The following is a 27,937-nucleotide window of genomic DNA, read 5'->3' on the forward strand; positions in this document are numbered from 1 at the left end:
ATTCGCAGCACACGTGAGATCGGGTAAATATGTATGGCGACTAAAATGAGCAAGTAGAAAAAAACGGCAAACATGCATTTTGGAATTGTTCATGTCGGCGGCACAGTAAAGTGGTTGCGAAGTGGTTGTGACTGGCCAGCAGGTGACGGTCCGGGCAATTAGATGGTTTCAAGATTATAATCTCCGGTACCATTGACATGATCTTCAGAGCCTGGAGTATAACCGAGCCATGAAGTGGAAGGCGACTGCTTAAAGTGACATTTCCAAGGCACAGTTTGATGTGAAGTCGGATGCCAAGCGTGTTGGGCGCCGGGCAAGTCGCCGCGTTCATCAGGTTGATGCGGCCTCAGCGGTAGCGAGCCCGACTCATACCAACTTGTTGGCTACAGCTACAACAGTCGGAATATTACTCATGGACATCTACGAGCAAAATGTACTACGCTTTTCATCGCATCTCATCTATTTCGTCTCGGCATCGACGGGGAAAGGTCGAGGGCGGCTATTTCGATTCGGGCGGCAACGTCAGGTGGGCGAACCGGAGGCTTGAACCTGCGACAGATCCGGCGGGATTGGAAACAAAACTGAGCAGTCTGTCCACGGGCCGTTTCGCTTAATCTTTTGCTGCAGGCTGAGAGGCAACGGTAGACGCGTAACTTGTTCAAATATGTAGGCAAACAGCCAATTGTTTCAAATCCCATACTCCCGTCGAATAAAGATCAACCACTCCATATCGTAAGGGTGACAAGTCACATAGTTACCGTCGCCTCGTCGATGGGCATTCCGTGGACAGGCGGTATTGTTGGGTGCACAGGACGATGAATAACTGATCTGCCAATGGCGTCGCATTCAATAGATCTAGAAACATCAGTGCAGACGATGGGAAATGCGGCCTGGCCTACGTCCTGTGCGGGTATGATGTGCATATCTGTGTTGTATGCAGAACATTGCAGGCTGCCTCCGTTTTGTGCCTTGCTGGGACGGAAAATGCAGTGGAAGATTCCATGGGATGTGAAACACCCCACGGCCGTCGTCATGGGACGGGCGAGTCGTTGACAGGAGGCGTCACCGCAAAACTACATGGTAAGGCAAGTTAATCCCCTTGGGTGGACAGCCTGCCGCTTTCGGGCACACCCAGGTCTGTGGTCTGTGGATGTTTTGGGCCTTGGGCCCCGGAGGGGGGGGGAGGGGGGGCCAAACCATGAGAAACTTCAGAACAGGGTCCTAGGCTGCTTCAATTCGGGCGATGCCGATTTCAGAGGTAGTATGCGATGGAGGTTGGCTATTCTGCACAGTGACTGATAACTCGTTGGAAAACTCGTTGCTCAACGAGTTCCAGAAATGCTTCGGCAGTTTTTCCGCGGCTCAGCTGCAGCCGTGGGTGGTTACAACCAAGCACCGAATTGAGTCTTGGTTCAAAATGCCAACTTCGCATGCTGATGTTCTCAAGAAAAAGGGCAAGTTGGGCCCCATGGGCTTCGTGTCCAGGCCGGGAGGGGCCGAGGGCAAAAAGTCTCTGGAGTCGTGAGACGCGAAAGACTCCTGTTGTTACCTGGTATGAGAAGAAGCAGCATTTCTTCGATTCCTAGCGGCCCAGGAATCCGAAACATCAACAGACCCCTCCCCTCTGTGTTCATTTGTGCATGGCGCTTGTGAGCAGCAGGGAGACATGTCGCTGGCGCGCTTGGGCAACGAAAGGCAAATTTCCCGTTTGCTGTTTGCCTACATAAGATTCGACAGGCTTTGGATGTTTCCAGCTCCACCTCGGAGGTATTGTGTCGGATATATATTAGCCACGAATGTTTGGGTTGCGCCTAGTGTTGTCAAGTTTCGAGGCGTCGATCAGTGGCTGCATGATGCTGGCTACAGTCGGTCGCGACTCGCAGGCCCTTTGTGTGCGAGCCAGTGAACATAGCAGCACTTCCCTCGTCGAGACTGGATGACGGACGGCGGCTTTCTTAGCCTGTGAACTGCCAGTCTAAGCCGTGCTAGATGATGGGGAGGCCGTGCCTGTAACCTCTGGCGTTGCTCACATCGCACGTGCATTGCAAGCTGCCATGGGTTTACCGCTGGCCGCTTCCTGATGTGTGAGCACATTGGCTGTTGAGGCCAACGGGATGAAGTTGAGGATGACGACGGGAACTAGGCTTATGGGAGTACGGGGCCGGCCTTGCTCGCAGTTGGGCGAATCGGTGAGAGGACCGTCTGGCTATGGCAGTCTATTGTTTCTACGTCCGTCTGCTGCGATGGTGGATCAGGGAGCATTGGGTTTCCTTGATGGGGCCAATGGGCCTTGACGTGTTGTGCGCATGACGAAGAGTCGTAAAGTTGCTGTTAAGGTGTCTGTCAAGAGATCGGTGAACCGAGACGAGGCGAAAAAAGTCGGGCTTGATGTCGAGGTCCTCTAGAACAAGACAGGACGACGATGTTTTGCTCGGTTTGGAAGCCGAGGATCCATGTAAATTGCGTCTGGGACGGAGATTCACAGACGCAAGGCCGGAGCGAGGGGGAGGTCAAGAGGACAGGCCGCAAACACGTCCGTTCTAGGGAGCGTAGCGTCGTTCAAACTCGGAGGGGGAAGGGTAACAGTTGGCGGGCTGTTAGAAACGAGAAGGGACGAAGTCGCATGAGGAGGGCTGTTCCTCCGAAGGGTGGATCTTATTCTGCATGGAAGCAGGCGGAAGTGAAGAAGACTGTCACTAGCCGTGTCTGAGAGCTTGGACACGACGCCATTCCCAATTATTCCGTGGCCCATCAGGTTGTTCGGTTCCTGTCCCTCGCTCAAGCGCCTATGCCCACGCGCCACCGGCATCAGCCCTCTTGGTCAGTACCGGGCCAGACAGGCAAACGTGGAGCACTGGTTTCTTCGTTGGGTGTGCAGGTGAGCGGGACCTCCGTATCCCGTACACAGTGCTTCTTTATCGGAAACGAGCCAGCGGGCAATTCGAGGAAACTCAGCCGGGGCTCTTTGGGGGGTTCTTGACCCCCCCGCTATGACGTCCCACCATACGTCCGTATAGGGGGCGAAGTTGTCAGTGTCGGCTGTCGTGCTGTGTGCGTTTAGTATCCACACGGAGCGTGCTGTTGATAGCTCGTTGGGAAAAGGTAGCCTCTCGTTTTCCTTCACGTGACTGCCGCCTCGGGAGGGGAAACAGCCACAGACGAGGTCGATTTGCGGACATTTGAAGCAGCACCTAGCGCACTCGGTGACGGTAGCGGTCGAGCTGGGATCGTCGAGACGGCGCACCAGTTGTAGCAGGACGGTGTCCAGATAGATGGAGAGAGGCGCGATAGCTCAGGGGAAAACCAACAGGCACCACATCTCTGCCCAACCAGAGCAAGCGGAGGTAGAATAGGCAGCCAGGTCGAAGGACTCAGCGACAATCTAACCAGGGCCCGCCATGGAAGAGAGAAAAAGGTTGACGGACCCGTGGGCGAGGCAGGGTCTGTCAAGACTCTAGAGTCGGGAGTTGGGAGTTTGGAGTCGAGAGTCGAGGTCTGAGAGTCGGCGGCGGTCGCCCCCTTCCCCACTACCGCGCGACCCGACATCTTGCATCGTCTCCTCATTCGTCAACCCACACGGGAAGTCTAAGATACTGCCTTCCCTCCACTACCTACTTATGCAGCTTGAGGAAGGTACGTTCATCTTGGTGGTTCGTTCTTTTCTAGATTGACTCCCCCTTACACCTTCCCCGCCTCCTCAAGACGTCTGGCGCTAGCTGAGGTTTGATGTGTGAAGAGGGAAGGAGAGGTCGGACAAGCAGCTGCCAGAGCCTAAGGTAAGGTAGGAGGTACGGATACATTATAGAGGTTCTGCTGCAGAAGAATGTGCAGCTCCCGTCTCCAGCTGGGAAGATCAGGAAGACTTTTTTACTCCGTACGGATACGGATACCTAATAAATGTATCCATAAGGTACTTAGTAATTCTTCAAGTCTTCCTGCCGGTGACCCTCTTGTCATTTCCGCACCTTCAAACTCTATGTGTGAAGTGCGGATGCTGCCGACGCAGATGACATCCCCAACCGAGTCCTAACTTCCTTGGTTCTGAGTCCTGACTCTCTCAGGCTCCATTCGGTAAATCATCATTTATACGACGGCCCTGACTTGACTGCGGATTGCGGACTGCGGACTGCCTCGGCGCCTGATGAAAATAGACCGAGACAGGGACGGAGACAATTCGATTCACAAAAAGAATCCCTTGACGCCCTACGTCTTTTCCCCGAATAGCATCGAGCGCATCAGGCCTTGGCCTTTCCAGCCTACTCGACCCCCCAGTCTACATACCTTGCTTGGCCTACCGTACGGATGCACGTCTGTGCCTCGCTGTGTGATGTATGATACACAGCAGAAATACGGAGTACGTAGCGGAAGTATTGTTCTTTGCCCTGCAGCCGTCGACAGCTCCATCCGTCCTTGCCGATGTCCAGGCTCCAGCTCCCCTCCACCTCCTCCTCATCCTCCTCCCCCCCTCCCTCCTTTCGGCTGATCGACCGCGACAAAGAAGGGTGCTTCCAGGGCATCGCGCCCCATACCCGCCAGAGCCAGGGCCGGAGCCAGCATCAGAGTGAGAGCCAATCCCAGCTTCCCCCCTCGTCAACCAACGCTATTCCGCCCACCCCTCCTAAATCCACCCTGCCTCGAAACGGAAATCTCACCCCCATCCGGCTCAACTCTCTAGTCCTTGAATCTCTCTTGTTTGCTCGCTTGCTTGCTGCCTCCTTTCTTTCGCCCATCCTTTCTACACTTTGCAATCTTGCTGGCAGAGCAGTAGGTATCCCACTCGTCACAACACGAGCAGCAGTCCCCGTCACGGGATATCAGTATTCGTACCTTACAAATAGCAAGACTTCTGGAAGCCCCGACGGACTTGTTCCATGGGCAGATAGGATACCCACCGTCACCAGGGCACACTCTAGTGTACAATACCTACTCAGTTACATACTCCGTACCCCTGCTGCATCCTTCATTCCAAAGATACCCGGTAACCCAGGTGCTTGCTGGACGTCCGAACCAGCAGCCAAACCAAAACGCAAAGCCAACCCAACCAGAAGCCTTGGCCTGCAACCCGTAATCCACAATCGACAGTCGACAGCCCACTGCGGCGGCAGCAGACAAGCAACCTCAAGCACAGGAGCGGAGCACCCAGGAGGTACGCCGCACGAGTCCAGAGTACCGCCCAAATCTACGAAACATCGCGTGTTCCATACCTTAAGCCATTGCCCGGGGGCTCGCATCCGAGGACAGCCACAGAAACACTCGCCTCTTATTAAAACTGTAATCCTCTACTCTTTTCCCTGCCCATCCCGGACGGAAGAGAGAGAGAGCGAGGAGTGTTTGTGTGAGACTGAGAGAGAGAGAGAGAGAAATGGCGACGCAGAATCGGTAAGCATCTTCCTCTCTCCCATCTCTGCTTCTCCTTGCCTTGCTTGGTCTTGCTCGGTTTCTGGCTTCCTTCTTCATCGTCGTCCGGCGTCACCATTGTTGGCATCTTTACCTTATCATCCTCGTGGTCTTGCCCTGCATTGTATGTACTACCTGCTTCCTTGGTCCGTCTGCCTTTTTTTTCTGCCTCATGCTTCTGCCTTCTGCACCGCACACGCATTCCCCATCCGTCCCATCCCAAGTCGCTCATCCATCCATACCCTCCTCCACCCTCCACTACTGCAGTCTGCACCCGCAATTTAGCCCTCTGCAAGGCAATTCGCAGCAAGCGGCGGCAGCGGCAGCGGTAGAAGCAGAAGCAGCACCACCAGTCCCGGCAACAATACCTTGCCAGCTCAAGCTCAAGCACAAGCACAAGCAATCCAACCAAGTATTGTCCCCATGCGTGTGTGCGTAGGAGGTGCATCAATCAGCCAACACACGCTGCGCAACTCAGTTCCCAGCGCTGCGACTCGACTCCTTCAGCGAGGCTAGAAGTGGGGTTCATTTCGTCTCGATCTGTCATGGCGCACCTCACCGGTTGTCAACCGCCAACAGCCTCCTAATTGCGCTGTCCTTCCCATTCCACATCCTCTCCTCCTCCATCCCGTGCTTTGTTTCCCGGCAAAAAACCCCCCTTTTCCGTCATCATCATCATTCGACCGTTCTGTTATTATTCGGCGTTGTTTGACTGCCACCACCATCACCACCTCCTCCCCCACAACTCTCTCTGTCTCTTTTTTCTTTCCCTCTCCTTCGTCGCATGCAGACCTCGCCACCCGCCGCCGCCGCCGCCCACGCTGCGCAGCAATCATGGCTAACGAACGCAGTGTGTACTCGTCCGGCCAGTTCATGAACCCAGGCCCGGCGCCACGACCACCCACCGATCGACCTCGCCTCGCCCTCACCCCAAGCAATACCCTACCTGGCAGTATGGCGAACATGGCCATTTCTCCCATCCGGAGCACGGCGACATCGACCTACACAGGCTCCACAATTTCCCTTCCCATTGCCCGCCAGCAGAGCAACCAGAACGATGGCATGGGAGGCGTCGCTGTCAAGAAGGAGGGATGGGCTTCCGTGAAGGAGTCCAAGAACTTTATCAACCCGTGGAAGCAGAAATATCTCATCCTGCGAAAAGAGTCGCTCGACTTTCACAAGACCGAGGGTGGCAAGGTCTCGTATACCCTCTTTCTGAAAGACGTTGTCAACGTCGGCCGAGTCGAGGCCGCCGGCACCATTTTCGAGATTAAGAGAAACCCCAGCGGGTCCTCGAACAGCCCTGGCGAGGATGACGGCCAGACCAAGACGCTGCAGATTCGCGTCAAGAGCGACGACGACTTGTACGAATGGATTGATCTTATTTACGGCGCCTGCCCTGGAATGGGCGGTGTCAGCAACCCCACCAACTTCTCCCACGCTGTCCACGTTGGTTTCGACCCCCAGACCGGCGAGTTTGTCGGCTTGCCACCCGAATGGTCTAAGCTCCTCAACTCGTCCGCCATCACAAAGGAGGATTATGAGCGCAACCCCCAGGCCGTCTTCGAGGTCCTCGACTTCTACTCCGACCTAACCAAGCGCGCCGAGAACCCCCAGCAATACTCCAGCCTCACTCCTACGCCTCCAGTTAGCAGTCAGCAGAACAAGCAGCTTGGTTATGGCGGCGGCGGCACAGCAGTTGCCCCGCCTCGGCCTATGCCGCCCTCTCAGGCCCAGCGTCAACCCAGCTATAACACGCAGTCCTCATCACAAGGCCAACAACGCCGGCCTTCACCCACGGAGCAGCAGCAGCAGCGCCAGCAGATGCAGGGCATGGCTCCCAACTATCAGCCGGATCCTCGCGAGGAGCAGCGCATGAAGCAGCTGGAGGCACAGCGTGCTCGGGAAAGAGAGATCGAGGAGCAGAACCGGCGGGACCTGGAAGTGTTCAACGCTTCCATCCCCAAGACCAAGACGCCCATGGCTCAGCAGGAGATTGGTGGGTACGGAGGCAGCTCATCTATCCCACAAACAGACAGATACAATCCTTCAAGGGCGGCACCCCCGGCACCCAAAACTTCACAACAGCAGCAGGCCAACGGCCTTCGTGCGCAGCGCCCAGCACCCTCGCCGCCCACCACCGCGGGCACGCCAACACGCCCGCCAATGACTTCGCAACAGAGCTCAAGTTCCATTCGGGATCCCAACCAGGGCCAGCGCATGCCCCGGCAAGACCAGCCCTCGAGCCAGCAGCAACGGTATCCTAACGGCAGCCCCCAGCAGTCGAGGCAACCCCCTCAGGCTCAGGCGCCGCCACCGTCTCGCCTGCCCGCTCCTGTCAAGCCTTTGAATGTGTCCAAGGCCCAACCCGCCGCCCCGCAAAGCGAGGCTGTCAAGGCTGCCGAGGCTGCCCTCACTGCCAAGCCGCCTGCGCAAGAACGCAAGCAGGATGTGCGCATGTCCACCATGTCCGAAGGCGAGGTCATGGCCAAGCTCAAGGAGGCCGTTTCCAAGGACGACCCGAACCTCTCCTACTCCAAGCAAAAGAAGATTGGACAGGGTGCTTCCGGTTCAGTCTACGTTGCCAAGGTCAAGGAGAGCGCTGTCTCGCCTATTGCTCGTGATGTCCTACGTGCCCAGGGTATCAAGGCTCAAGTTGCCATTAAGCAGATGGATCTTGCTCACCAGCCCAGGAAAGAGCTGATTGTGAACGAGATCATGGTCATGAAGGACAGCAGGCATCGCAACATTGTCAACTTCTTGGACGCCTTCTTGCGAAACAACAACGCCGAGCTCTGGGTTGTCATGGAGTACATGGAGGGTGGTGCCCTGACTGATGTGATTGATAACAACCCCAGCATCACCGAGGAGCAGATTTCCACAATTTGCTTGGAGGTAAGAGACACGCCGACACGTGAAACCCGCGCGGGACACTAACACGATGTAGACATGCCGTGGTCTTCAACACCTTCACTCCCAAAACATTATTCACCGCGATATCAAGAGTGACAACGTTCTTCTGGACGCTCGTGGCAACGTCAAGATTAGTAAGTGAGCTGCAATGTGCGTCACTGCCCAGCTACTAACCGGATTGTACAGCCGATTTCGGCTTCTGCGCCAAGCTCACCGAGACCAAGTCGAAGCGTGCGACCATGGTTGGAACACCCTACTGGATGGCTCCTGAGGTTGTTAAGCAGAAGGAGTACGGTCCCAAGGTCGATATTTGGTCTTTGGGTATCATGGCCATTGAGATGATTGAGTCTGAGCCGCCTTACCTGAACGAGGAGCCCCTCAAGGCTCTTTACCTGATCGCCACCAATGGAACCCCGCGCCTGAAGAAGCCCGAGAAGCTGAGCAAGGAGCTCAAGGCTTTCCTGTCGGTCTGCTTGTGTGTAGACGTTAAGAGCAGAGCCTCCGCCGACGAGCTTCTTCAGCACGACTTCCTCAAGCACGGATGCCCGCTGGGCAGCCTGTCCGAACTTCTTGCTTTCAAGAAGCATGCCAAATAAACTGGCGAGCGCAACACAACGCGGTGCAACGATCGGCGCTGAGGAGCGGCTACTTCTGGTGATTAGTGGCGTTTGTCTTGGAGCCGGTGGTATCGTGCAACACCCCCCCTCCCCCCCAACATGCGCGAAAGAAAGCATAGAGACCTCTCGTTCGACCTCGGATGAAACTCTATACACCTCATCAACCATTCACACGACGTACTCATGAAAATTCCAAATTCAATCGACGCGGATATCCTTGACACCCCCTTCTGACTTACGCGGGACGAGAAAATGCTTCGTTCATCCCATCATCGCGGCGGCATGGGAATTTTTTTGCTAATGGTCTCGGTCACATTGCATAGTTGTTTAGTCACCGCTGGGGAAGAATGGTAATTTAGATGCAAGGTATGGCCCGCGACATCTCGGTGGCTCACAGTGGGGAGAGGCAACGGAAGAGATGGGGCAGGGCCAGAGAGACGAGCGTGTTGCCTTGGTCTCAACAGAAAGCCTGAGTAAGAGGGCGAGCCAGATAGCGCTGATAGATAGTCTCAATGGAATGGATCAACGGATATCGCTTCTGGAATGACGTGCAAGCCGACAATCCCAAAATCAGACGAACAAATCCTCGAGTCGGAGACCTCTCTGCGGTCTTTGAACAGCGCATAATCGCTAGGTCCATCGTCGCCTCTGTCTTGCCGTGACATACAGACGGGAACGTCCCCCATTATATAGCGGCAGAGGATCTCGGCCCGCACAGGCTCGGCCAATCGCCGCTCCTTATTGAACGAACACCTTTGCAACATAAAACCCGAAACCGCACTACGTCCTCGTATTCGGACCCCCGTAGCCCTTGCATCCGAGAAAAACGAGATGGCCGCCAACCACGTCCCCCGGAACTGGTTTCTTTCTTCATGCCACCTTTTTTTCCAAACCCGCCCCGCGCCTGAGGTACATACAGTCTTTGCCGAATTTGCGCGAGATTCGGTCATATCTTGCATTTTCGTGCCTGCCGACCGGTGCACGCCATCGCCGCGCGCCGCCTATCCCAACGCAGCAGACCTGCGGGTCGTAACGGCCCCTCCTTTTTTACTTGCCTCGGGCGGCTTAAGCGTTCAAGGGGGCTGGTAGCTCTGGTTGGTTGTCACGTGCTTGTGTGTGTGTGTATGTGTGTGTGTGTGTGCCGCCTGACTGCCGCGTAACCCGGCTGAGAACCATGGACAGCCCGATAGATAGGTCCGGGGGCTCGTCCTCGGCGCCGGGCTCGACGCCGACGGGTACGGCGACGACGCCTCACAGTGGTAGCGGTGGTGGTGGTGGTGGTAGTGTTGCCAAGACGCCTAGTGTTGCTATGCCGTTAGGAAGTATGTCTGCGGCGAGCGCGGTTGGTTCATCTACGACGACGACAACGACGACGAGTACGACGGCCTCGGCTTCGGCTGGGAGGGGCGGCACGCCTGGCGCTACTACGCCTGGCGCTGCTACTGCGAATACTGGAGCGGCTGTCATTTCGAGGCGGTCGCATCCCAAGTCGAGGACGGGTTGTAGGACCTGTAAGAATCGGAAGATCAAGGTGGGTTTTTTTGGGCTTTTTTCTATCGTTTCTGCGTGTTGTCCTGCTGCGAGAGTATAATTTAGGTGGTTGAGCGAGAGTTGTCTTGCATGAGTTAACCTTTCGCATACCCCTTTCTCTCTCTCTCCCCCCTTCATGCCATTATCATATGTCATTCTATGCCTCTCAATCCCATGTCTTGACTAGGTTCCATTTCAAACCCTCTCACCTCCCGTTCTTACCGTTACACCAAACCTCCCCCCTCCCCCCCCCCTTCCCACGAGAACTGAGACAAACAATAACAAAAACCCCCCACAGTGCGACGAACACAAACCCTCCTGCAGGAATTGTATCAAACACGCCGTCCCCTGCGACTTTCTCCAGTCCCAGCGCCACTCCTCGTCGGTCCCGCGCTCGCCGGGGAGTGCTCCGACTCCGGGGCCGATCAATGGAGCGGGCGGTGACCCCCTGGACCTCGGCAACGGCGGTAGCGGTGGGGCCGGCGGTGGCGGCGGCGGCAGCAGCAGCATCGACCTCTCCCTGAACCTCATCGACCTGGAGCTCATGCACAACTTTACGACCTTTGCCTTCAACACGCTCTCGACGGACCCCGTCGTAAGGCAGATGTGGAAGGTGCCCGTCGTCCGGCTGGCGCTCGAGTGCGACTACGTCATGAGGGCCCTCCTGAGCGTGTCAGCGCTGCACCTCGCGCACCACAGGCCCGAGAGGCGGGATTTTTTTATCAGTCGGGCCTTGACGTATCACCAAATGGCGAGCCGGACGGCCATTGGGTTGATGGGCGCGCTGGACGGGGAGAATTGCGAAAAGTTGTATCTGTTTTCGGTGTTGACCATCTTTTTTGGTATGTTTGCCTGCCCCACCCTCCCCCCTTTTTCAGCTTCTCAACGGAGCACGAAAAGTACGATTTTCTGCAGGAACCAGACCTAACACCCCATCACAAAAAGCTCTCGCCTGCCCACGCAAGTCCTCCGACTCGCTGATCATGGGCGAGTCCTCCTTCCCAGACTGGCTCTTCCTCCTGCGCGGCACCCGCTCCCTCCTGGAGGAACTCGACCCGCACACCTACGCCGGTCCGCTGACCCCCATGTTCAACCACGGCCGCGAGCGCTACTTGCACACGCGCGACCATGCCAAGGTCCACTCGGACCTCCTCGCGGACCTACAGCGCCTCGTCAACAAGACGTGCGGCGACGCGGCCTTGCTGCCCGTGTACAACCGCGCCATTGACGAGCTGCGGCGGACGCTGAGCGGGTTTCTGTGGGACGGCGGGCGGGGCATGGATATCACTGATGCCTTTGTGTGGAAGTACCTGATGGCGGAGGATTTCTTGCCGTTGTTGAAGAGCCCCGGCGCGACGCAGGAGGCTGTTGCCATTTTTGCGCATTTTTGTATACTGCTCAAGAGATTGGAGAATGAGTGGTGGCTTCAGGGGTGGGCTACGCATCTTATTTCGAGGGCGTGGGCTGTGCTTGATCAGGATCATCGGCTTTGGATTCAGTGGCCTATTGAGGAGCTTGGGTGGGTGCCTCCTTGATGACGACGACGATGATGATGATGATGATCGGGGCCGGGTGGGTGCGGGTTCGAATGGGGATGCTGGAGTTTGCGTTTGGAGGAGAGAGTCTTTGCTTGCCATTAATGTGTACGATACGACGACCTATGGCTGAGCGATTCGAGGTCAATTTGGTACAGAACAATATTGCATATGTCGTTGTAGCTGTCGTATATCCAGGAATGCCGAGAGTCCTTGCTGAGGTAGTCCTTTCAACAGCAGCACGGAAAAACCGAAGAGGTAAAAGGCGGGAGATAAGTGATTTCGCCTTTCCTCATCCCGAGCAGCTTTTTCAGCGCATTACAAAAGGGAATATGAATCATCAGTGTAGGTCTAGACGGCCCAAATGGACTTCTCGGAGAAGGAAGTTTTGCTTCTGCTTCTCGTCGTGGGCGCCGGAACGCTGCCGAGTGCGAGCTGAGAGGTGCAGCTGCGATGAGGCTCTTGGTGCAACACCCGCAGGGGTTCGAATCCGAATCTAGAGCCTTGTCTTCTCATCCCGTCCCTACCTTACCTGGCGGTATAGCCAGCGTTGAATATACCTAGGGTAGACTACAGCTCCACAAGAGGTGGAGATCCGGCCGGCGCCGCTCGACGTGCTGCCGAGGAGGGCGGTGGCATAGCCAAAGACGCCGGCGACGGTGGTCTTTGTGCTCGACGACGTCGACTTGAAGTACTGCTGCAGCCGGGTGCCGACGTTGGCGGCCGTCTTCTTGGTGCCCGTGCAATGGGACTGGATGATGACGCGCTTAGCGTTTAGGGACTCGTGGAAGGCAGCGTGGATGTAGACTCGTTCGCCAGTCAGGGCAACCTTGCTAACTGTCGATGATGTCAGACAATGTTTACGGCAGTAACGCCATAAGTAGCTGTATAAGATGCCGAATTCTTCTCAAGCAAGATGGAGGCAGACGACGAGAGACGAAGGCTTTATGGCTACTTCCTGACTCCTGGAAGAGAAGCCTACCCCCCTGGAGAGAGCCCTTCTCGGGCCTCAAACCAGTAGTAAGTTGCATGACAGAGAAGAAACTTGAAGGATGCGAGTGTGAGGCCACGGGCATTCCACCACGGTTGTTTCCCAGTGGTTCGGGATGCGGGTGTGAAGGATGGAAACTATCCGACAATATCCAAGATGGATACGAACAGGAAGGAAAACGCCAACCTAATCACTAACCGAGGCGCGCAGCCGCGGACGGATTCGTACAGGGGGGGGCATCTCGTAACGGATCGACATATCTTACTGCAACTGAAGCTATCCCCGGCTGCTTTGGTGTACAAATGGAACCATGGTTGGGAAGAGGCAAAACACCCCCTTCCTTAGTAGCTTAACAAGACGTCGATTTGGTGAATGAGTGTGCCGGGTTCGGAGTTTAAAGTAAATAGAGTTGTGGGCCGGCTCGACTCTGGTTAGCTGTTTATTCTCACTACCGACCGCCATCGACGAAAATGCGTTCTCGGCAAGGCTTGGCTGCGTGCCGTCTTGATTTACGGAACAATCGCGCCAGGGGTGGCACTGGGCTAGTTCAGGGCTACCTAATCTCGGCAGCGACAACATCGTACGCGCGTGTATCCGTACATGACAATTGTTTGCCCCGCATTCATGCTCGGTCTAGCCCCCATATCCTACAAACGTCCGTCCATTCATTGAGTCTTCGACCTGCCTAACTGAGCGTTAAAGCCGGGGACGACCCAATGAGGAACTTCAATTCGCCTCCTCCTGGAGACTGTCAGGAGACTGTCGTGGCACAACATCGTCATCTTCATGACACTTTCTCTCTGTCTCTTCGCTTGGCCCAGTGAGATCATTATTATTCCTGCAGCACCCACGCAGCCTGACATCGCCTCTATACCATCGACTCATTGAAGCCTTTGTGTCTGAAGAGAGATTCTTTTGACATTGCTTCTCTTTATTCAACTACCATCCCTAGTCAGAAACGAGTCATCATACATGCGCTCTCATCACCGTAGCCGTAGCCGAGGGCCTCTCTCATTCACGGCCGCCCTGACATTAGGCGCCGTCATCGTCCTTACACTCTACTTTTACTCTCCACTGCAATTCTTGACAATGTCCTCTGAATCCTCGTCCTTCCTCGACAATCTCGAGCTGAGCCTCTCCCAGTCCGGCACGTCGCCCCCAAAAATCTCAGTGCTCGTCAAGAACACCCACCCGGACACGCCCGTGACGTTCCTGAAATGGAACTCCCCGCTTGACCCTGCGGCCCTCGCCCTGGGTCAGGTGTCCATACAACCGGCTGGGGCCTTCAAGCCGATCGAGGCCCACGCCATCATGATCAAGCGCAAGATGCCACCCGGCGCCGAGTCGCTCGTGACGCTGCGGCCTGGCGAGAGCGCGGACCAGGTTGTCGAACTGCGCGAGCCGAGGGTACCGGGATATGTGTTGGAGGCTGGCAAGGCCAAAGTGGCGATGAAGGGGAGATGGATGGCCGTCTGGCCCGGCATGACCACGGAGGAGGTATTGCAAAGTCCGGAAACGTTGCGGTCCGTCGGTGCTGGCGCAGGATCCTTGATTGGGGAGTGGGAGACGGAGACCATTGAGGTTGGAAACTGAGCTTGTGGTTTTCTTTTCCACGATGTTAGAAGTCTCAATCGTCCGATTGCTGCCGAATACTGTCCACTGTCTTTTTAACGAACTTAGCACCGCATCAAACGAAAGTGTGAGCTGAAAATAGCGCTAGCAAAATAAGAAGGCAACTCCAATTTCAGCAAATAACAGTGTGGATGAGTCCGTCCTTTGCTGTTCTTGAGAATCATCGTTATGTGAGTGGTAAGATGCCCAAGATGTGGTTGACAGTATAGGCGAGATCCACCAGACATGCCACGTTGTCATGTCTCTCCCACACGGGAATGTTCTTCCGTACCGCGTTGCTGTTTCTTAGTTCGTAGCTTTGATAAATGTGTATTCATATCTGCAACTCTGTCGCTGAGTGGTCGATAAATAGACGTGGGGTTTGTCAACCAGTACATATGGGACCCCAAGTCTTGATACTCATCTGCTGTGTCTGGTGTGACGAGAATAGTGACGAACCCTGTGGTTGATTACTTTGAAAAACAATCCTTCGAGCAGTCCGGATTGAGGGAGAATAGACCTACCCCAAGCAAGCTGAACCAAGTCCATAGCGATGCAAACGAAGAATTGGAGTAGACGAGAGATAAGTAGCACAGGCAAAACAATGACGCCTATAATGACATGAACGTACGTGATCCATCGTTTAAGCTTTGGGGCCTTCAAGTCGGAGTATGCCACCAAGACCCTCCGAGCAGGAAGATCAATAAAAATGTAGGCTACCCAGAACCATATGTGCCCCGAAAAGCTAATTTTGTGGTTGATTTGATGGCTTGAACCAGGACCACCACGTTTGCGGTCCTTTTCGGACTCCTCGTCGACCTTGGCCTCCTCCTCATGGTGCTTGGGCGACCTCCGCACGTCGTTTCTCCGTATCGCGTGTGCAGGGTTCATTGAGCTGCTGTTCATCTTCGCATGAGAGTAGTTGTTTATCGCCGTCGAAACTTTCTTTGCGTTCCCCAGCGCTACAAACGTGAGGGCAAGCGCAACGGCGGAACATACAACCATGGGCTTCAGAACATCATGTGGCGGCGTTTCGCTCATGCTAAATATGCTGGCCGCGAAGCCGAGAGGCAGAAAGACGACAGTAACGTACGTAAAGAGTCGAACGTTTTCTGCGTCAATTACCGAGACGTTGTCGCGGCTCTGTTGCTGTTCTCGAATGATCTGATCCTTCAGTGACCGGATGTCGCTGCGCTGTTTCTGCAAATCTCTGATGCGGCGGCCGGTCGCCGCTTGCATCTTTCCGATGAAGCCGCGGTACTTCCGCTCGTCGTTACGTGTCCAACGTGGTCGCTCTTGGCCCCTATCTTGCTCGCGCGTCTCCCATTTAGAGACGGTCGACAGTACGTCAGAGAGCTCTTCCTCTACTACCTCAAGTATCTGCTGGTAGGTCTGCCACTTGGTGCTGGATGAAAGGTATTCGACACTGTTGAGAGCCGAGAATGAGATGACGCCGCGTTTGTCGCCCAGCTCATGTTTGACCATTTCGAAGATCCCTTTAGTGCTTCGCAAAATCTGCTTCATGATCCTGTCAAAAAGAAGCAGCTCGAGCACTTTCCTTTGCCGCCAACCTTGTTCGTCCCATGGTTCATTATCACGTGCGTCTTCCCGCATCCCATAACCTGGAATGTATTCTATAAAGTGGCAGGTCCAGTACCGGTCAAAGAAGTCTCCAGAAATCCGAAATCCCATCGAGGCTTGCGCGAGCTTCCACTTGGCGTTGCCCGGGAGCTCCTCACAGCTCAACGGGGGGATTCCCCGATGCGGCTCATAATTCTTTTCGACCAGCCGATGAAAGCTGAGATGGAGTTCACTGTTCCAAATGTTGAGGACCATTGTTGTTTCTTCGAGGAACTGGTTTTCGTAGTGGAAATGGGAGTCAAAGAAACGGGACATTGCTGCTTGCTCATCTGGTGAACTATTGACGTAGCAGACTAGAGCACTTTCGTCAACCGCTTTCGGTAGCCATATGAGCCTTTTTTTGGCCTTCTCAGCTGTGCGAGGCAGCTTACAGGCGGAGAAAAGGTCAAAGTTGCCCTTGGTGTACCGAACGTCGTCACCGGACGCTCTCTGCTGCTTACTGAGATTCTTTTGCTTTCGGATATTTCCTACCAACGCCAGATTGTCCAAGTATTTGAAGAATGAATCGGGATTTACACCTTGAAATTTCTCCGACTCTGGAAATTCCCTGATGTATGCTTCGGCAGCTTTGGTAACAACGGTGCCTCCATGGCTGCTCTCTATCGGTGTCGACAGTTCTGCACCTCGGCATGGAAGTCGTAAATAGTGTATTCATTGGTACCATAAAAAGATGGAAAGTTGTAGAGCCATTCTTCCTCCAAATCGACGATGCTGCTCTGGTCAATGAGGCTGTTGAACGGGGTACTCTTTTTCATAGCCGTTACCTTTGGCTTTTTAGGCTTGACTCCAAGGTAGTTGCTGGGAGAGAGGCTTTGGGCTTCAACTGTCTCGGCGGCAGGTACTTGGATTGTAGGCGACCTGTGCTCTTGCCTTTTTGGCTGTTGTGTGATCATCTCTGCGACCTCATTGAAAGGGTGTTGTGGTGTCGTTTTCGTTGCTGTGAATCCTGGCGACAACTCGGGACCTTTCTCAGAAACATCTTTCAGTGTAGAGCTGATTTTCCAACAATGCGTCAGAAGAATGTAGGGAATTTCGAAACTGGCGTGAAAATAAAAATCCCGATCTTCCGCCCTAGCAAACAGCCTTGGCTCTTTGGTTGTTCCGTCAAGCTGCCCATAAAAGAGTCCGTTTGGACTGGTGGTCCGAAACAGAACATCGAATGCAGTTTTGACCAAGCCTTTTGGTGATCTTTTATTAAGGCGCATTTTTCTGGCCCCCATCATAATTGCCAGCGCATAGCGCATCGAATTGTCCCACCCTGTCTCTGAGTTCTCGTTGTGATGCACCTGGGCCTCAATCGTGTTGTCCCACACCTCATCAATCAATGTTGGCAAGAAGAAGTCCCGCTCAATGCCGTAGAATAGGGCGGTGTCACTGGCATGAAGCAAAAAGCGCGTCTCTCGAGAAGATCGTGTCGTTGCCAGCATGCGTTTCTTCGACACGTCGTTCTCGACTGTGAACCGCCGTAGGATGTCTCGTTGGACAACATCAGAGTCGAAATGTCGGAAAAGCTTCTCTTCATAACCGTTGGTTCTGTCCCGCTGACCCATGCCATTTTCTTTTCCGTTTTCTTGACCGTTCTCAGGGTCCTCTATAAGAGCCATCTGACCATGACCCGGAAATTTCTTCGTGTCGGAAGATCTCTGCCGGTCATCTTCGATCGCTCTCAAAGCTCTCCAGATCCAGACATGTTCATTCAGTCTGTACTTGTTGCACCCTTCATCTTGTGCATGAGGCCAAACGTGGGAAGTACGCTTGTCAGACTTGTGAAGTGTATCAACCCAAGCTTTGCCAACCTTCCGGATAACCTGTCGTGCCAAGTCCCTGTCGTCTTTGCTGTTATAGAGACTCGAAAACTCGGACGCCTTCATAAGTTGGAATGGTGTGTCGGTGAAAGAGTTACTTGGAATGAAAGATTCGGAATAAGCCTCGGCGACCATGGTTCGGCCTGTTGCCCAATAGTTCGCCGCGAAGACATTTTCTTCCGTCAGATGAGCTTTTAAAAGCCACTTCAAATGGCCACGACAGACCAAGTCGATTCTTCGTTGCAACGGCTTGTAAGGATGCTCAGGATAGGATTTCTCGATGGCATTCAAACGTTTTGCAATTTCAAGTAGAAATGAGAATGCAAAGCTAAGGAGATTAGGACGTGTTGAACAAAGACAAATGAAGACGCCTGAAGGGCCAAAAGGGGGAGGGGTGCTATCTTACAAACTTGCTGAAGAACACACTCGATGCCCTGATACGTCGCCACATGTTAAAGCAACTGCCGCAATTTCTCCCTCCACCAAAGGTTTTTCGATGGGCAGAGCACAAGTGGACAGAATGTGCTCTAGGTTCCGACGAACAACAAAGTCAATGTGGTTGACCAGGCTGTCCGTTGGTAGCCCATGTGGTTGTGTATCATTGGCCGATAAAGAAGATCTCATCCAGCGAGCAAAGACTCCTCCGGATTTCTCTTCCTCGATTTCTGCGACGGGCTTGCCGTAATCTGAAGGGTGGAAGGCGGTGAATGACACTGACGCAAGATGCTTGTTAACATCCGCCCAGGCCGGCGGAATAAGGAATTCTTCCCATGTGGCACTAGCCTTGGTTAGATGTACCATCTTGTAGGCGGTGACAACCTCCATCGTGGCCTTCTCCTTCAAAGATTGGACCAACAGTCTGGTGTCATCCGGGCCATTCAGGCTGTTGGAATTCCACATGACTGCTTGACCATCTATGAACACAGATACCACGACTGCAATGGCATCCGAAAGCTCGACTGGTGGGTCCTCGGGGTTCGTTCCGGTTTGGTCGACTGGTGGTAAATTTGCTTCTTCCACCTCCTTGCGCAAGAAAGGATGAACCAAAGCCCACCCATAACCGTTTGGGCTCAAGGTTTGAAATCGGGTGATCCTTCTAGGAAGGCTGTCGAATTCGTCAAAAACTTTCAAAAAGTTCAAGTCTTGGAGGCGCATGCCCCTCGCAAATTCGATCGGAACAGCCGCCTCGGCTACCCCGATGTTGGTAATCAGACATTGCTGCAGGATTGTTTTCTCATGAACCATCCACTGCGTAGTGAGTTTGGGTCCCAGTGGTTCGTCTTCAACTTCATACCGCGGCCATCTGTCGTGGACATAGCCTAGAAGACGGCATTGTTCAAGATTTATGATGGGAATCCGCAGGCCGTACGAAACTCTCATTCGACGTCGATCTCGCCGCATCTCGAGCAGTTGCTCAGCTCTGTCACCCACCCAATATGGCTCGTCTATGTCGCGATGATCTGCAGAAAATATTCCGGAATCACTAACACCCAGATAGTTGCTGAATTGCATCAGGTCGCCGTACGCATTAACGGTCGCCGTGACTCCATTATCTCCAAACGAAGCAAAACACTCTGGGTTTGGCGGTTTGACCCAATTACTAATTTGGTCTTCTTTGGGTTGGAATGCGTCAAGTGCTATGGGGAACTTTCTGTTATGGCCTGCACGGAGTTAGTTGGTTAATTTGGGTAGTCTTCGCTAACTCACGATTGATGTAGCTCTGAAAGACATCGTCATCCTCTTTAGGAACATTGTACGCCTTCCAGAAGGGCTGTTGTTCCACGCCATGTGTTCCCATCATCGATGCTGGACGCCCGCTCTCGCGTTCCGACATGTTTGCGTCCTCTAGAGTTGCTCCAACTCGTAGCCTGCTCACTTGGTTGGCCGCATCTGCTATGAGAGCCTGGGCGGGGCCAAGCCGTAATTATATGCATGTTGCCAAGCCTGGTCCATGTTGTAGACAAGGATGTGGAAGGCATTTCCCAATGTAGTCCTTCCATCCTTGGTTCGCCGTATCTTTGGGTTGCGCTCGCGAATATCGATCACGAGGCTATTTCCACTCTGGGCTGCTGACTGCATGTCGCTTGCGCCACTTGCATGGGGGAAGTCGTGGGTGACGGTAAGGCTGTGGAAAACGCTGGCAGGTCTGGGAAGGCGAGGCTTGCTGTATCTAGGTTGCAAGTTCCGTGACTTCTAGGCTCCCTTGGTGACTTCCCATCTAATTCTTTTGAAAATCATAGCTACCACATCATTGTTGAAGGAGAGGACTTGGTGCCATTTTGGGACAAATTGTAAGGTCATGAACAGATCCTGGAAAGACTATAGCAATGACATCGTCACTCTCTCGAATGTTGCATTCTAGCGCTTTAGATATGGTTCATGTGGGGGGATGTTGAGTGTAGTCTGGTATCACTTCTCATGCTGACACTTCTCTTGCTACCACCAATGTTTTTGAGTTAGTCTGGTCCTTCTGATCGTCCTTCTGGACACCATTACCCTTTCATAGACCGCGCCTGGATCTTCTTTTTTATATTCTACCACCGAGAACGAAATTGTGCTGGAAGTGTGACTGATCTGACATAAGTTGCTGCCACCCTCTGCGCTTGTGGACTTCCCCCGAGGTTTATCCAAGCAGCTTCTGCCACATTGCTAGTCCCAATGCCGCCACAAAAGATGATGACGGTGACACAGGCAGTAGCGGTAGCCTGGCAGCTCGTCGTTTCGAGCGGCTGAACTCCTAGGCGCGGCAGGAAGAGTCTCTGAGCTGAGTGGATCAAGTCAGCTGCATCTCATTCGTCTTATTTCAATCCTTAAGTGTAGAGGCATATACATGTGTCCGTTGTTTAGGCCATACTTCATCGCCATATCGAGTATCGGCCTGGTTTCCTAAAGGAGTCACAAGCAATCACTGGGCCAAAGGCTTAAGATATAGAAGGATTTACATCGCAGGCACGCCGTCGGGCAATAAAGACAACGGCATGGTTGCTTCAGAGCTTCAATTAATCTCAATTGTGTTGGTAAACGAAGGACGGCCATCTCCCATTTGTTCCATGCGACGTCAATCCAACGACACATTGTCCCGGGGCTCGTGAGTATGCGAATAAGTGAACGCAAGACCCAGCAAGTCTCTCTCTCCCTCTCTTTCTCGGGTCGGCCCTTGGCTCCAATGCTTCTATTTAAGCTGCGTTCAACACAGGAATAGTAATCTATCGTCTTGATCCTCACCTACACTCTCACCTCCTGGCTCTAACATTCTGCTTCATTATGCTAAGGAATTAGATGAGTGGATCAGGAAATTCAGATCTACTCCTGGTTGTTTCTATACCACGCGGTCAAGGGATGGATGGAGAGTCGTAGTAAAGGGTGTGGTGAAGTGAAACCTGCATCTAGATGTCTCCCCGTTTACTGATATTTAAACGCGATTGCGGGCAGTAGCAGGACCAATCAGTCCAACAACACCACTCTGCAGAACGATGACACGTCGCAGCAGATCACAGCTCTTGCTACGCTGGCCTTCTCGCCCCGACTTACACAACCGTTTGACAGGTTCCGTTTACACCCGTGGACGCGTCGTGGGTGATGCATCGCTTGTCCAGACATTACGCTCTGTACGGAGAGCCGAGGAAACGAAATTTCGCATATCACATAGCATCAACATCATCCCATGCAGGATACATCGTGACACCCTACCGAGCTTACCTGACATGAGTATCTTGTGTCCGGGTCTGGCATCGTACGAGTGCGCGTCAGGACGGGAGTAACAAGACACCTGCGCGGGGTGTCGTTGATCAGTAGGAGGGTTGTGAGACAGCAAGCAGCTCTCCCGAAGCCCGTCTCAGTCTCCGGCAACGGTAAAGCAACGAGCCGTTGCCTGCGCCAGCTCCCTGCCTCCGTTGACAGTTCATCTCCATGTCCTTGTCGAGAGGCAGTCTGGCTCGTCTATAAATGACCCATAGACCTCGGACGGAGATGAGGAGAATCAGGCTCTTCTTGGCCATCAAGCTTCAGATTCAAATTGAGAACCAAGCAAGACTTTTCATTCCACATTACTTTTCCACCCGCCCCAATTACTGCAACATCACCATGCCAGGCCTTCCTACCGCTACGGATGAGGAAGTCGGCTTCCAGCCGATCCCGTCGAACCCCTTTCTCAAGCAACCCGGTTCTATCCCAGGATGGGCTTCCAAAGGCAAGTCGTGGGGTGCCTTCATGTCGCCGACCGCCTATGAGCCCATCGGAAATGAAGGGATCATTCACTTCAACCCTATCATCATGGTCTTCATATCCCTCATCAAGAAAGAGGACCTGACTGAGGCCATCCGCTCGGCCATGGAAAAGGTCCCGGACTTTATGAGAATCATGGAGATTGAGGACGCGCAGACCTTCTACATCTTTGCGAACAAGATGCTCAAGTGGACGCCTACCGAGAACGTCGATGCCAAGGACATTTATGATATCCTGTGCCTCTTCTACTTCATTCTCGACCAGCAGCCGCTGCTCCAGGACCAAACACCCATCCACCCGAGCTCGGTCGGGCTGCCCCTGACCCCGCTCTCGAGCTGGATCGTGGTGTTTGCGCAGCTTATCGGCCTCTTCATGGACACCCCCGCGTCTATCAGCGAGGCAACGTTCCAGACGTTTGTCGACTCGCCAAAGTACATGATTAAGGAGGAGGCGCTCATCCCCGAGGGCGGTTTCCGCACGTTCAACGACTTCTTTTCCCGACACCTCAAGCCGGGCGTGAGACCCATCGCGGACCTTGACGATGACAGGGTCATCACCTACCCGGCGGACTGCACCTACGACAACTCGCTTCACAACCAGAGCATCGTCAACATTCAGGACACAGGTATCATTGAAATCAAGGGCCTCCCCTGGACGATCGGAACCCTGCTCCAGGGCAGCAAATACGCAGACTGCTTCCACGGGGGCGTCTGGATGCACGCCTTCCTCAACACGTTCAACTACCACCGGCAGCACGCGCCCGTCTCTGGAATGGTCATCGAGGCCAAGAACATCCAGGGCGCGGCCTACCTTGAGGTTGACCAAAAGTGTCGTCCGATCCGGAAGCTCTTCCTGACGGCCAAGGACATCGAGGACGACCCGGCCTGCCGGCCCGAGGCGCCCGACTCCCCGGGGTACCAGTTCCTCCAGACGAGGGGCCTGATCGTCATCGACAATCCGATCCTTGGAAAAGTGGCCGTGCTGCCGATTGGCATGGCCATGGTCTCGTCGGTCAAGCTATCGGTCCGCGCGGGGCAGAAGCTCAAGAAGGGCGACGAGATCTCGACTTTCCTATTTGGCGGGTCGGACATTATCTGCGTGTTTGAGCCGCGTGCCAGGTTGACGCCTGAGCACTTTGTGCCGTCGCCGAAGGATGACTACTCCAGATATGGGAGTGTGTTGGCGAGGGCGCCCGGGCAGGGCTCGAATGGGACTTCGAACGGGCAGCATTGATTGGATTAGGTCATGCTCTTGTCTGTACTCTGTAGGTGATATCTGAGCCCGAATCATGTTGAGAGTGGATGACTCTTTTCCTCTGCATTCGCCGTGTTTCCGAACTGAACTTTGCAAAGACGACGGGATTCTCAAAAGGTCCATGACTCCGAGATGACAAACGTTGTTCGTGCCCAAGTGTGGGTTTCTTTTCTCCAGGCAAACTGGCCCCGAGGCCTCCACAGCTTGGGGTGGTGGCGGCGGCGACGGCGGCGAGCCTCATGATTTCAGAGTCGCGGTCTGTTCCTGAAACAAACTCAGCTCGACGGAGACCAGAAGGAAGACGAAGGCCTTGGAAACGCAAGGTGAAGAAGCGGACCGGCCCGTTGAAGATGGGGAACGCTTTCGAGGCAAGCCGCAAGCCGCAAACTGATCAAAAGGCGGTGACTATGCATAGAAAAGGGGAAAAAGTGATGCTACCTCAAGTAATGCATGTTTGCGGCTCTTGTATTCAGGGGTATTGTTGTCAGCCTCAAGGCCAAGAAAAAGACGTTGGAAAAAAATAAACGAACGCTTATTGAATGGCTGGGAAAACGGAGTCGGTCGAGGTTGGGTGACGTTGCAAAGCCACTTGCGCTTGTGCAGCTTGACGTGTTCGACGGTGGGACAGCGCTTTGATGCTGAAGCATCCAGGCTGCACCTGTTTGCTGGTCGCTGGGTCCCGTCAAGAAACAGTTTGCCCTGTGTGGCATGCAGGTCTGTACGGGTGACTCATTATCAGATCCGAGACCTTTTTCTCTGCTGCCTTTTCCTCGCCGTTTCACTGCCACTGCGTATCCGAACTGTGATCCCCAAAGTCGACGAGAAAAAAGGTCGCTCAAGACCGCAAGGTGCAAGTAAAGCTGCGCGCCGCGCCTGCCAGGTTCATCCAAAATTTAATTAGTCCCCAGCCACCCGTTTGCTCGATTGAATGGGGAACCCCAGCTAAAGAAGTGGGTTCTATCACGTGCGATAAGAGCTTCTGCCTATCGATAAGCTGCTCACCGTCGTCAAGCCAGGAGTGTGGCGCCAAGCAGGACCTCGTTACCCCGCGCAACCACGTCTGCAAGGTCGGGTCGGGTTCCAGTTCCAGCCGTCAGCGGAAGACCTGCCCCTGCTGCTGGTGAGCTCACAGACTTGGCCAACCCACACTCACCCTCTCTTTTTCTTGCGACAGCCTGCCTTAGGTAGTAGTCTCTCTTCACTACCTAAAGATTACTAGTACCTCGTGGTCTATATCGAGAGATTTCTTTGTTCAACCTCACTCTTTTGAGTTGGAGTAGAAGAAACACCGTCTTCTCTGCTTCACTCATTTACCAACACCGAGATCCCACCCACACTTACCTCCGGACGTCTCACCGACCGGCTCATAGGGACCCTCCCAACCCCTCCAAGACAAACACATTCCTCGGGGGTCCCTTTTTCGAGTCGAGTCGCCCACGATAGAGACCAGCCCACCCACCTGACATCCCGCATTCCTCAACTCTACCGACGCCGACTGAAGGACCGCTTTGCCCGTCGTCGCCATCATGGCGCCGGCAGATGGGTACTCGGCGCCGGGCGTCGCTTCCTACGACTCCAACACAATGACGGTTGGCGATGGCACCTGGGACTTTAGCAAGAACACTTTCCTATTGCCCAACCTCGTCGGCCTCAATTTCGAGACGATGCAGTACAATGGTGAGCATCCTCTCCAACTCGACCTTCACCTGTGCCGGCAGCCCGACTAACACGCGACACCCACAGGCATGGGCAATCGCTTCTCCACAGTCGCCCAGTATCATACTCTAGTACTCGCCCATGGTGTCATGGCCGCCATCATCTTCCTCCTAATCGTCCCGTTGGCCGTCTTCACAGCCCGGTTCTACACGGCGAAACCAGGCTACGCGATACCCTACCACGCTCAACTCAACATCCTCGCCGCGCTCATGCTCGTTGCCGTCTTTGTCCTGGGCTGGTTCGCAGTCGGCCCCGAACGAAGCTGGACCAATCCGCACCACGCAATCGGCCTGGCCATCTTCATCATGTTCCTCCTCCAGATCATCGGTGGCCGGCTTGTGAGACACATCAGGGGACGTTCGCTTCGCAAAATGTTTCACCGCTGGAGCGGGCGGCTCATTGCGCTCCTCGGCATCATCCAAGTCCCTCTCGGTCTGACTCTCTACGGCTCGCCCAAGTGGACTTTCGTCATCTTCTCCCTATGGCTAGCCTTCCTGTTACTCGTCTACTTCATCCTCAGCTACCGTGCCGAGGGCGCAGACCACCGTGGTCGCGAGACTTACATCAGCGGAGGCCGCTCTGAAGGCCCGAGCGGCATCACCGAGTCGGAGTACTACAGCGATGTCTACACCGAGAAACCCAAAAAGGACCGGAAGTGGCTGGCTCCCCTCGCGGCGGGGGCGACAATCGCCGCTTTGTTCAGTCGCAAGAAGCACAAGGAGAAGGAGAAGGAACTCAGCCGAGAGCGATCGCGATCGAGAAGTCACAGCCGGGGGCCGGAGGTGATTGGTTCACGGCGTGGATCCGCCAGCTATCTCACGTCCCGAAGGGGCTCAGGCACATACCTCGAAGACGAAAAGTTCACCGAAGTCGATTCTCGACGGGACGATAAAAAATCGGGAGGTTTCCTGTCCAAGCTGGCCGGCGTCGGCGCCGTCTTGGGTGCTGGCAAACTTGTGTCCAATCTGATGAAGCGCAAGGAGAAGCAGACGTACGACGAAGAATACTCTGCCGTATCAGTAGAGACACCGAGACGTCGCCCGAGCCGGAGCTACCCCGCTACGAGTGAGTATACCGACTACACAGACTGGACTGAGGACACCCCACCACCCAGGCGTGGACCCCGCGACGGTTCCATCCTACCGCCACCTGGAGGACCGACAGCCGCAGCCGCGGCCCTGAGCGCCGCTGAACCGCGAACCCACCGTCCCCCGCACGCCAGGACCCGATCTCAGTATAGCTTCGAGGACTCGGAATATTCATCGTACGTCAGCCCGTCCAGACGGAGGGACGACCCACCCGCCGGCCCCGCCGGTGGGGCCGGAAAGGGCATCCTCGCGGGCCTGGGTCTGGGATGGTTCGCTAAGAAGCTGGCCGACCGCAAGTCCAAGCGCGCAGAGGAGCACAGGATCCGAGAAGAAGAGGACATGAGGTCCGGCATCACCGGATCGAGGTATACGGGAGACGGCTTCCATTCCCCATCTCGCGACCGGAGAGGCTCCCGCCGCATGAGTGGGCGGCGACCGAGACCTCCCATGTCTGCATTGAGCACCGAAATCACACAAATGACCGAATCCTCCGAATTGGAACCCCGCCCTCCCGGCACAGGCTACGGAGGCCCGCCGATGCCACCCCTCTCCGCCGGTCCCCCACCGCCACCCGGCGGGCCAGGAATTTACCCCGTCGGTGACCACTCCCGAACAACCTTCTCCAGGCACGATGTCGTCGAGTCCGGCATCAGCATGCCAGCGATGCCTCCCGACCCAGCAGGTGTCCTCCACCGCGAATCCGAGAGCGACGCCTACGGCGGCTCGCCTAGCGGCCGGCCCCGACGACGAGACTCCTCCAAGCGCAGGCGGGCCGGCGAAGAGGCAGCCGCCGCGGCCGTCGCCTCGGCGAGCGTGCTCGCGGCGGAGGAGAACGCGCGCCGCCACCGCGCCCAGTCTGAGCGCTCGCAACCCGTGAGCGTCAAGGTCAAGGTCCACGATGACAAGGACAGGAACATCACGCTGCGGAGGCTGACGGAAGAGGAAGCCGCCGCCAGCAGGCGCGGCGAAAGGCGGAGGCGCGCCGAGTCCGTGAGCAGCCTATACGGGAGCGAAGTTGGCAGCGGGCGACGATACCGCCGCGACTCGAGCCAGAGGAGGGCAGAATCGGCAGCCGAACGAATGGCGGAGACGGGAGCAGGAGGAGCAAGAGACGGTAGCCTCCCGCCGCCGAACCCTGCCTTCGCCGCGGGCCGACAACCAAAGGACTCGGCATATTACTCGGGTGGCCCGCCGCCACCTCCGCCGGGAATGATGGGCGAAGGAAACGTCTCGAGCATAGGCAGCGAGAACACCCACGGTACATGGAGCCAAATGAGCAGCCCCTCGCCCAGTGCCGCAGCAGCCCAGAAGACTAACCTCGTCGAAACCGCAGCAGCCGATAATCGTCGCAGGCGCAGGCAGGAGCGTAGACGGAGCAGCGCGAGCCGCCCCACGGGCGCCGACATGTTTGATTAAGTAAGGAGTTTTGAAAGAACAGAAAACCCCCGTAAACGACGAACGATTTCTACACGACGAGTAAAACCAGCCCTCACCTTTACCATACCTCCTCCTCTATTACGACCGAGACGACGTCGATGTTGGAAGCTCCCTTCTCTAGCATATGGGGTTGGGTAAGTATGTATGATCTGATTGCGGAACAGCAAACAAGCACAGC

The 27,937-nt window shown here is 54.9% G+C and overlaps 7 protein-coding genes across 7 annotated transcripts; 5 read left to right on the forward strand and 2 right to left on the reverse strand.

Moving 5' to 3' along the window:
• Positions 1 to 6,231: 6,231 nt before the first annotated feature.
• CORC01_09192 (uncharacterized protein) lies at positions 6,232 to 8,906 on the forward strand (the record flags this gene model as incomplete). The annotated part of the gene is made up of 3 exons (XM_022620821.1): positions 6,232 to 8,292; positions 8,345 to 8,444; positions 8,497 to 8,906. The coding sequence occupies 3 exons, from the start codon at positions 6,232 to 6,234 to the stop codon at positions 8,904 to 8,906; spliced, it is 2,571 nt and encodes an 856-aa protein (XP_022472621.1).
• Positions 8,907 to 10,101: 1,195 nt separating this feature from the next.
• Positions 10,102 to 11,992, forward strand: CORC01_09193 (uncharacterized protein; the record flags this gene model as incomplete). The annotated part of the gene is made up of 3 exons (XM_022620822.1): positions 10,102 to 10,458; positions 10,822 to 11,299; positions 11,403 to 11,992. The coding sequence occupies 3 exons, from the start codon at positions 10,102 to 10,104 to the stop codon at positions 11,990 to 11,992; spliced, it is 1,425 nt and encodes a 474-aa protein (XP_022472622.1).
• A 351-nt stretch (positions 11,993 to 12,343) lies between these two features.
• On the reverse strand, positions 12,344 to 13,068 carry CORC01_09194 (metalloproteinase; the record flags this gene model as incomplete). Its single annotated transcript, XM_022620823.1, has 3 exons — positions 12,344 to 12,440; positions 12,553 to 12,829; positions 12,975 to 13,068. 3 exons carry the CDS (start codon positions 13,066 to 13,068, stop codon positions 12,344 to 12,346), a joined length of 468 nt encoding a protein of 155 aa, XP_022472623.1.
• An 887-nt stretch (positions 13,069 to 13,955) lies between these two features.
• CORC01_09195 (uncharacterized protein) lies at positions 13,956 to 14,576 on the forward strand (the record flags this gene model as incomplete). Its single annotated transcript, XM_022620824.1, has 1 exon — positions 13,956 to 14,576. One exon carries the CDS (start codon positions 13,956 to 13,958, stop codon positions 14,574 to 14,576), a length of 621 nt encoding a protein of 206 aa, XP_022472624.1.
• A 438-nt stretch (positions 14,577 to 15,014) lies between these two features.
• Positions 15,015 to 19,874, reverse strand: CORC01_09196 (uncharacterized protein; the record flags this gene model as incomplete). Its single annotated transcript, XM_022620825.1, has 5 exons — positions 15,015 to 16,834; positions 16,897 to 18,183; positions 18,447 to 18,474; positions 18,584 to 19,701; positions 19,748 to 19,874. The coding sequence occupies 5 exons, from the start codon at positions 19,872 to 19,874 to the stop codon at positions 15,015 to 15,017; spliced, it is 4,380 nt and encodes a 1,459-aa protein (XP_022472625.1).
• A 2,249-nt stretch (positions 19,875 to 22,123) lies between these two features.
• Positions 22,124 to 23,497, forward strand: CORC01_09197 (phosphatidylserine decarboxylase; the record flags this gene model as incomplete). The annotated part of the gene is made up of 1 exon (XM_022620826.1): positions 22,124 to 23,497. One exon carries the CDS (start codon positions 22,124 to 22,126, stop codon positions 23,495 to 23,497), a length of 1,374 nt encoding a protein of 457 aa, XP_022472626.1.
• A 1,547-nt stretch (positions 23,498 to 25,044) lies between these two features.
• Positions 25,045 to 27,738, forward strand: CORC01_09198 (uncharacterized protein; the record flags this gene model as incomplete). Its single annotated transcript, XM_022620827.1, has 2 exons — positions 25,045 to 25,195; positions 25,262 to 27,738. 2 exons carry the CDS (start codon positions 25,045 to 25,047, stop codon positions 27,736 to 27,738), a joined length of 2,628 nt encoding a protein of 875 aa, XP_022472627.1.
• Between the last annotated feature and the right edge of the window lie 199 nt (positions 27,739 to 27,937).

This window comes from Colletotrichum orchidophilum, assembly GCF_001831195.1.
Source record: "Colletotrichum orchidophilum strain IMI 309357 chromosome Unknown Scaffold_82.1, whole genome shotgun sequence".
In the NCBI taxonomy this organism is placed as follows: Eukaryota; Fungi; Ascomycota; class Sordariomycetes; order Glomerellales; family Glomerellaceae; genus Colletotrichum; species Colletotrichum orchidophilum.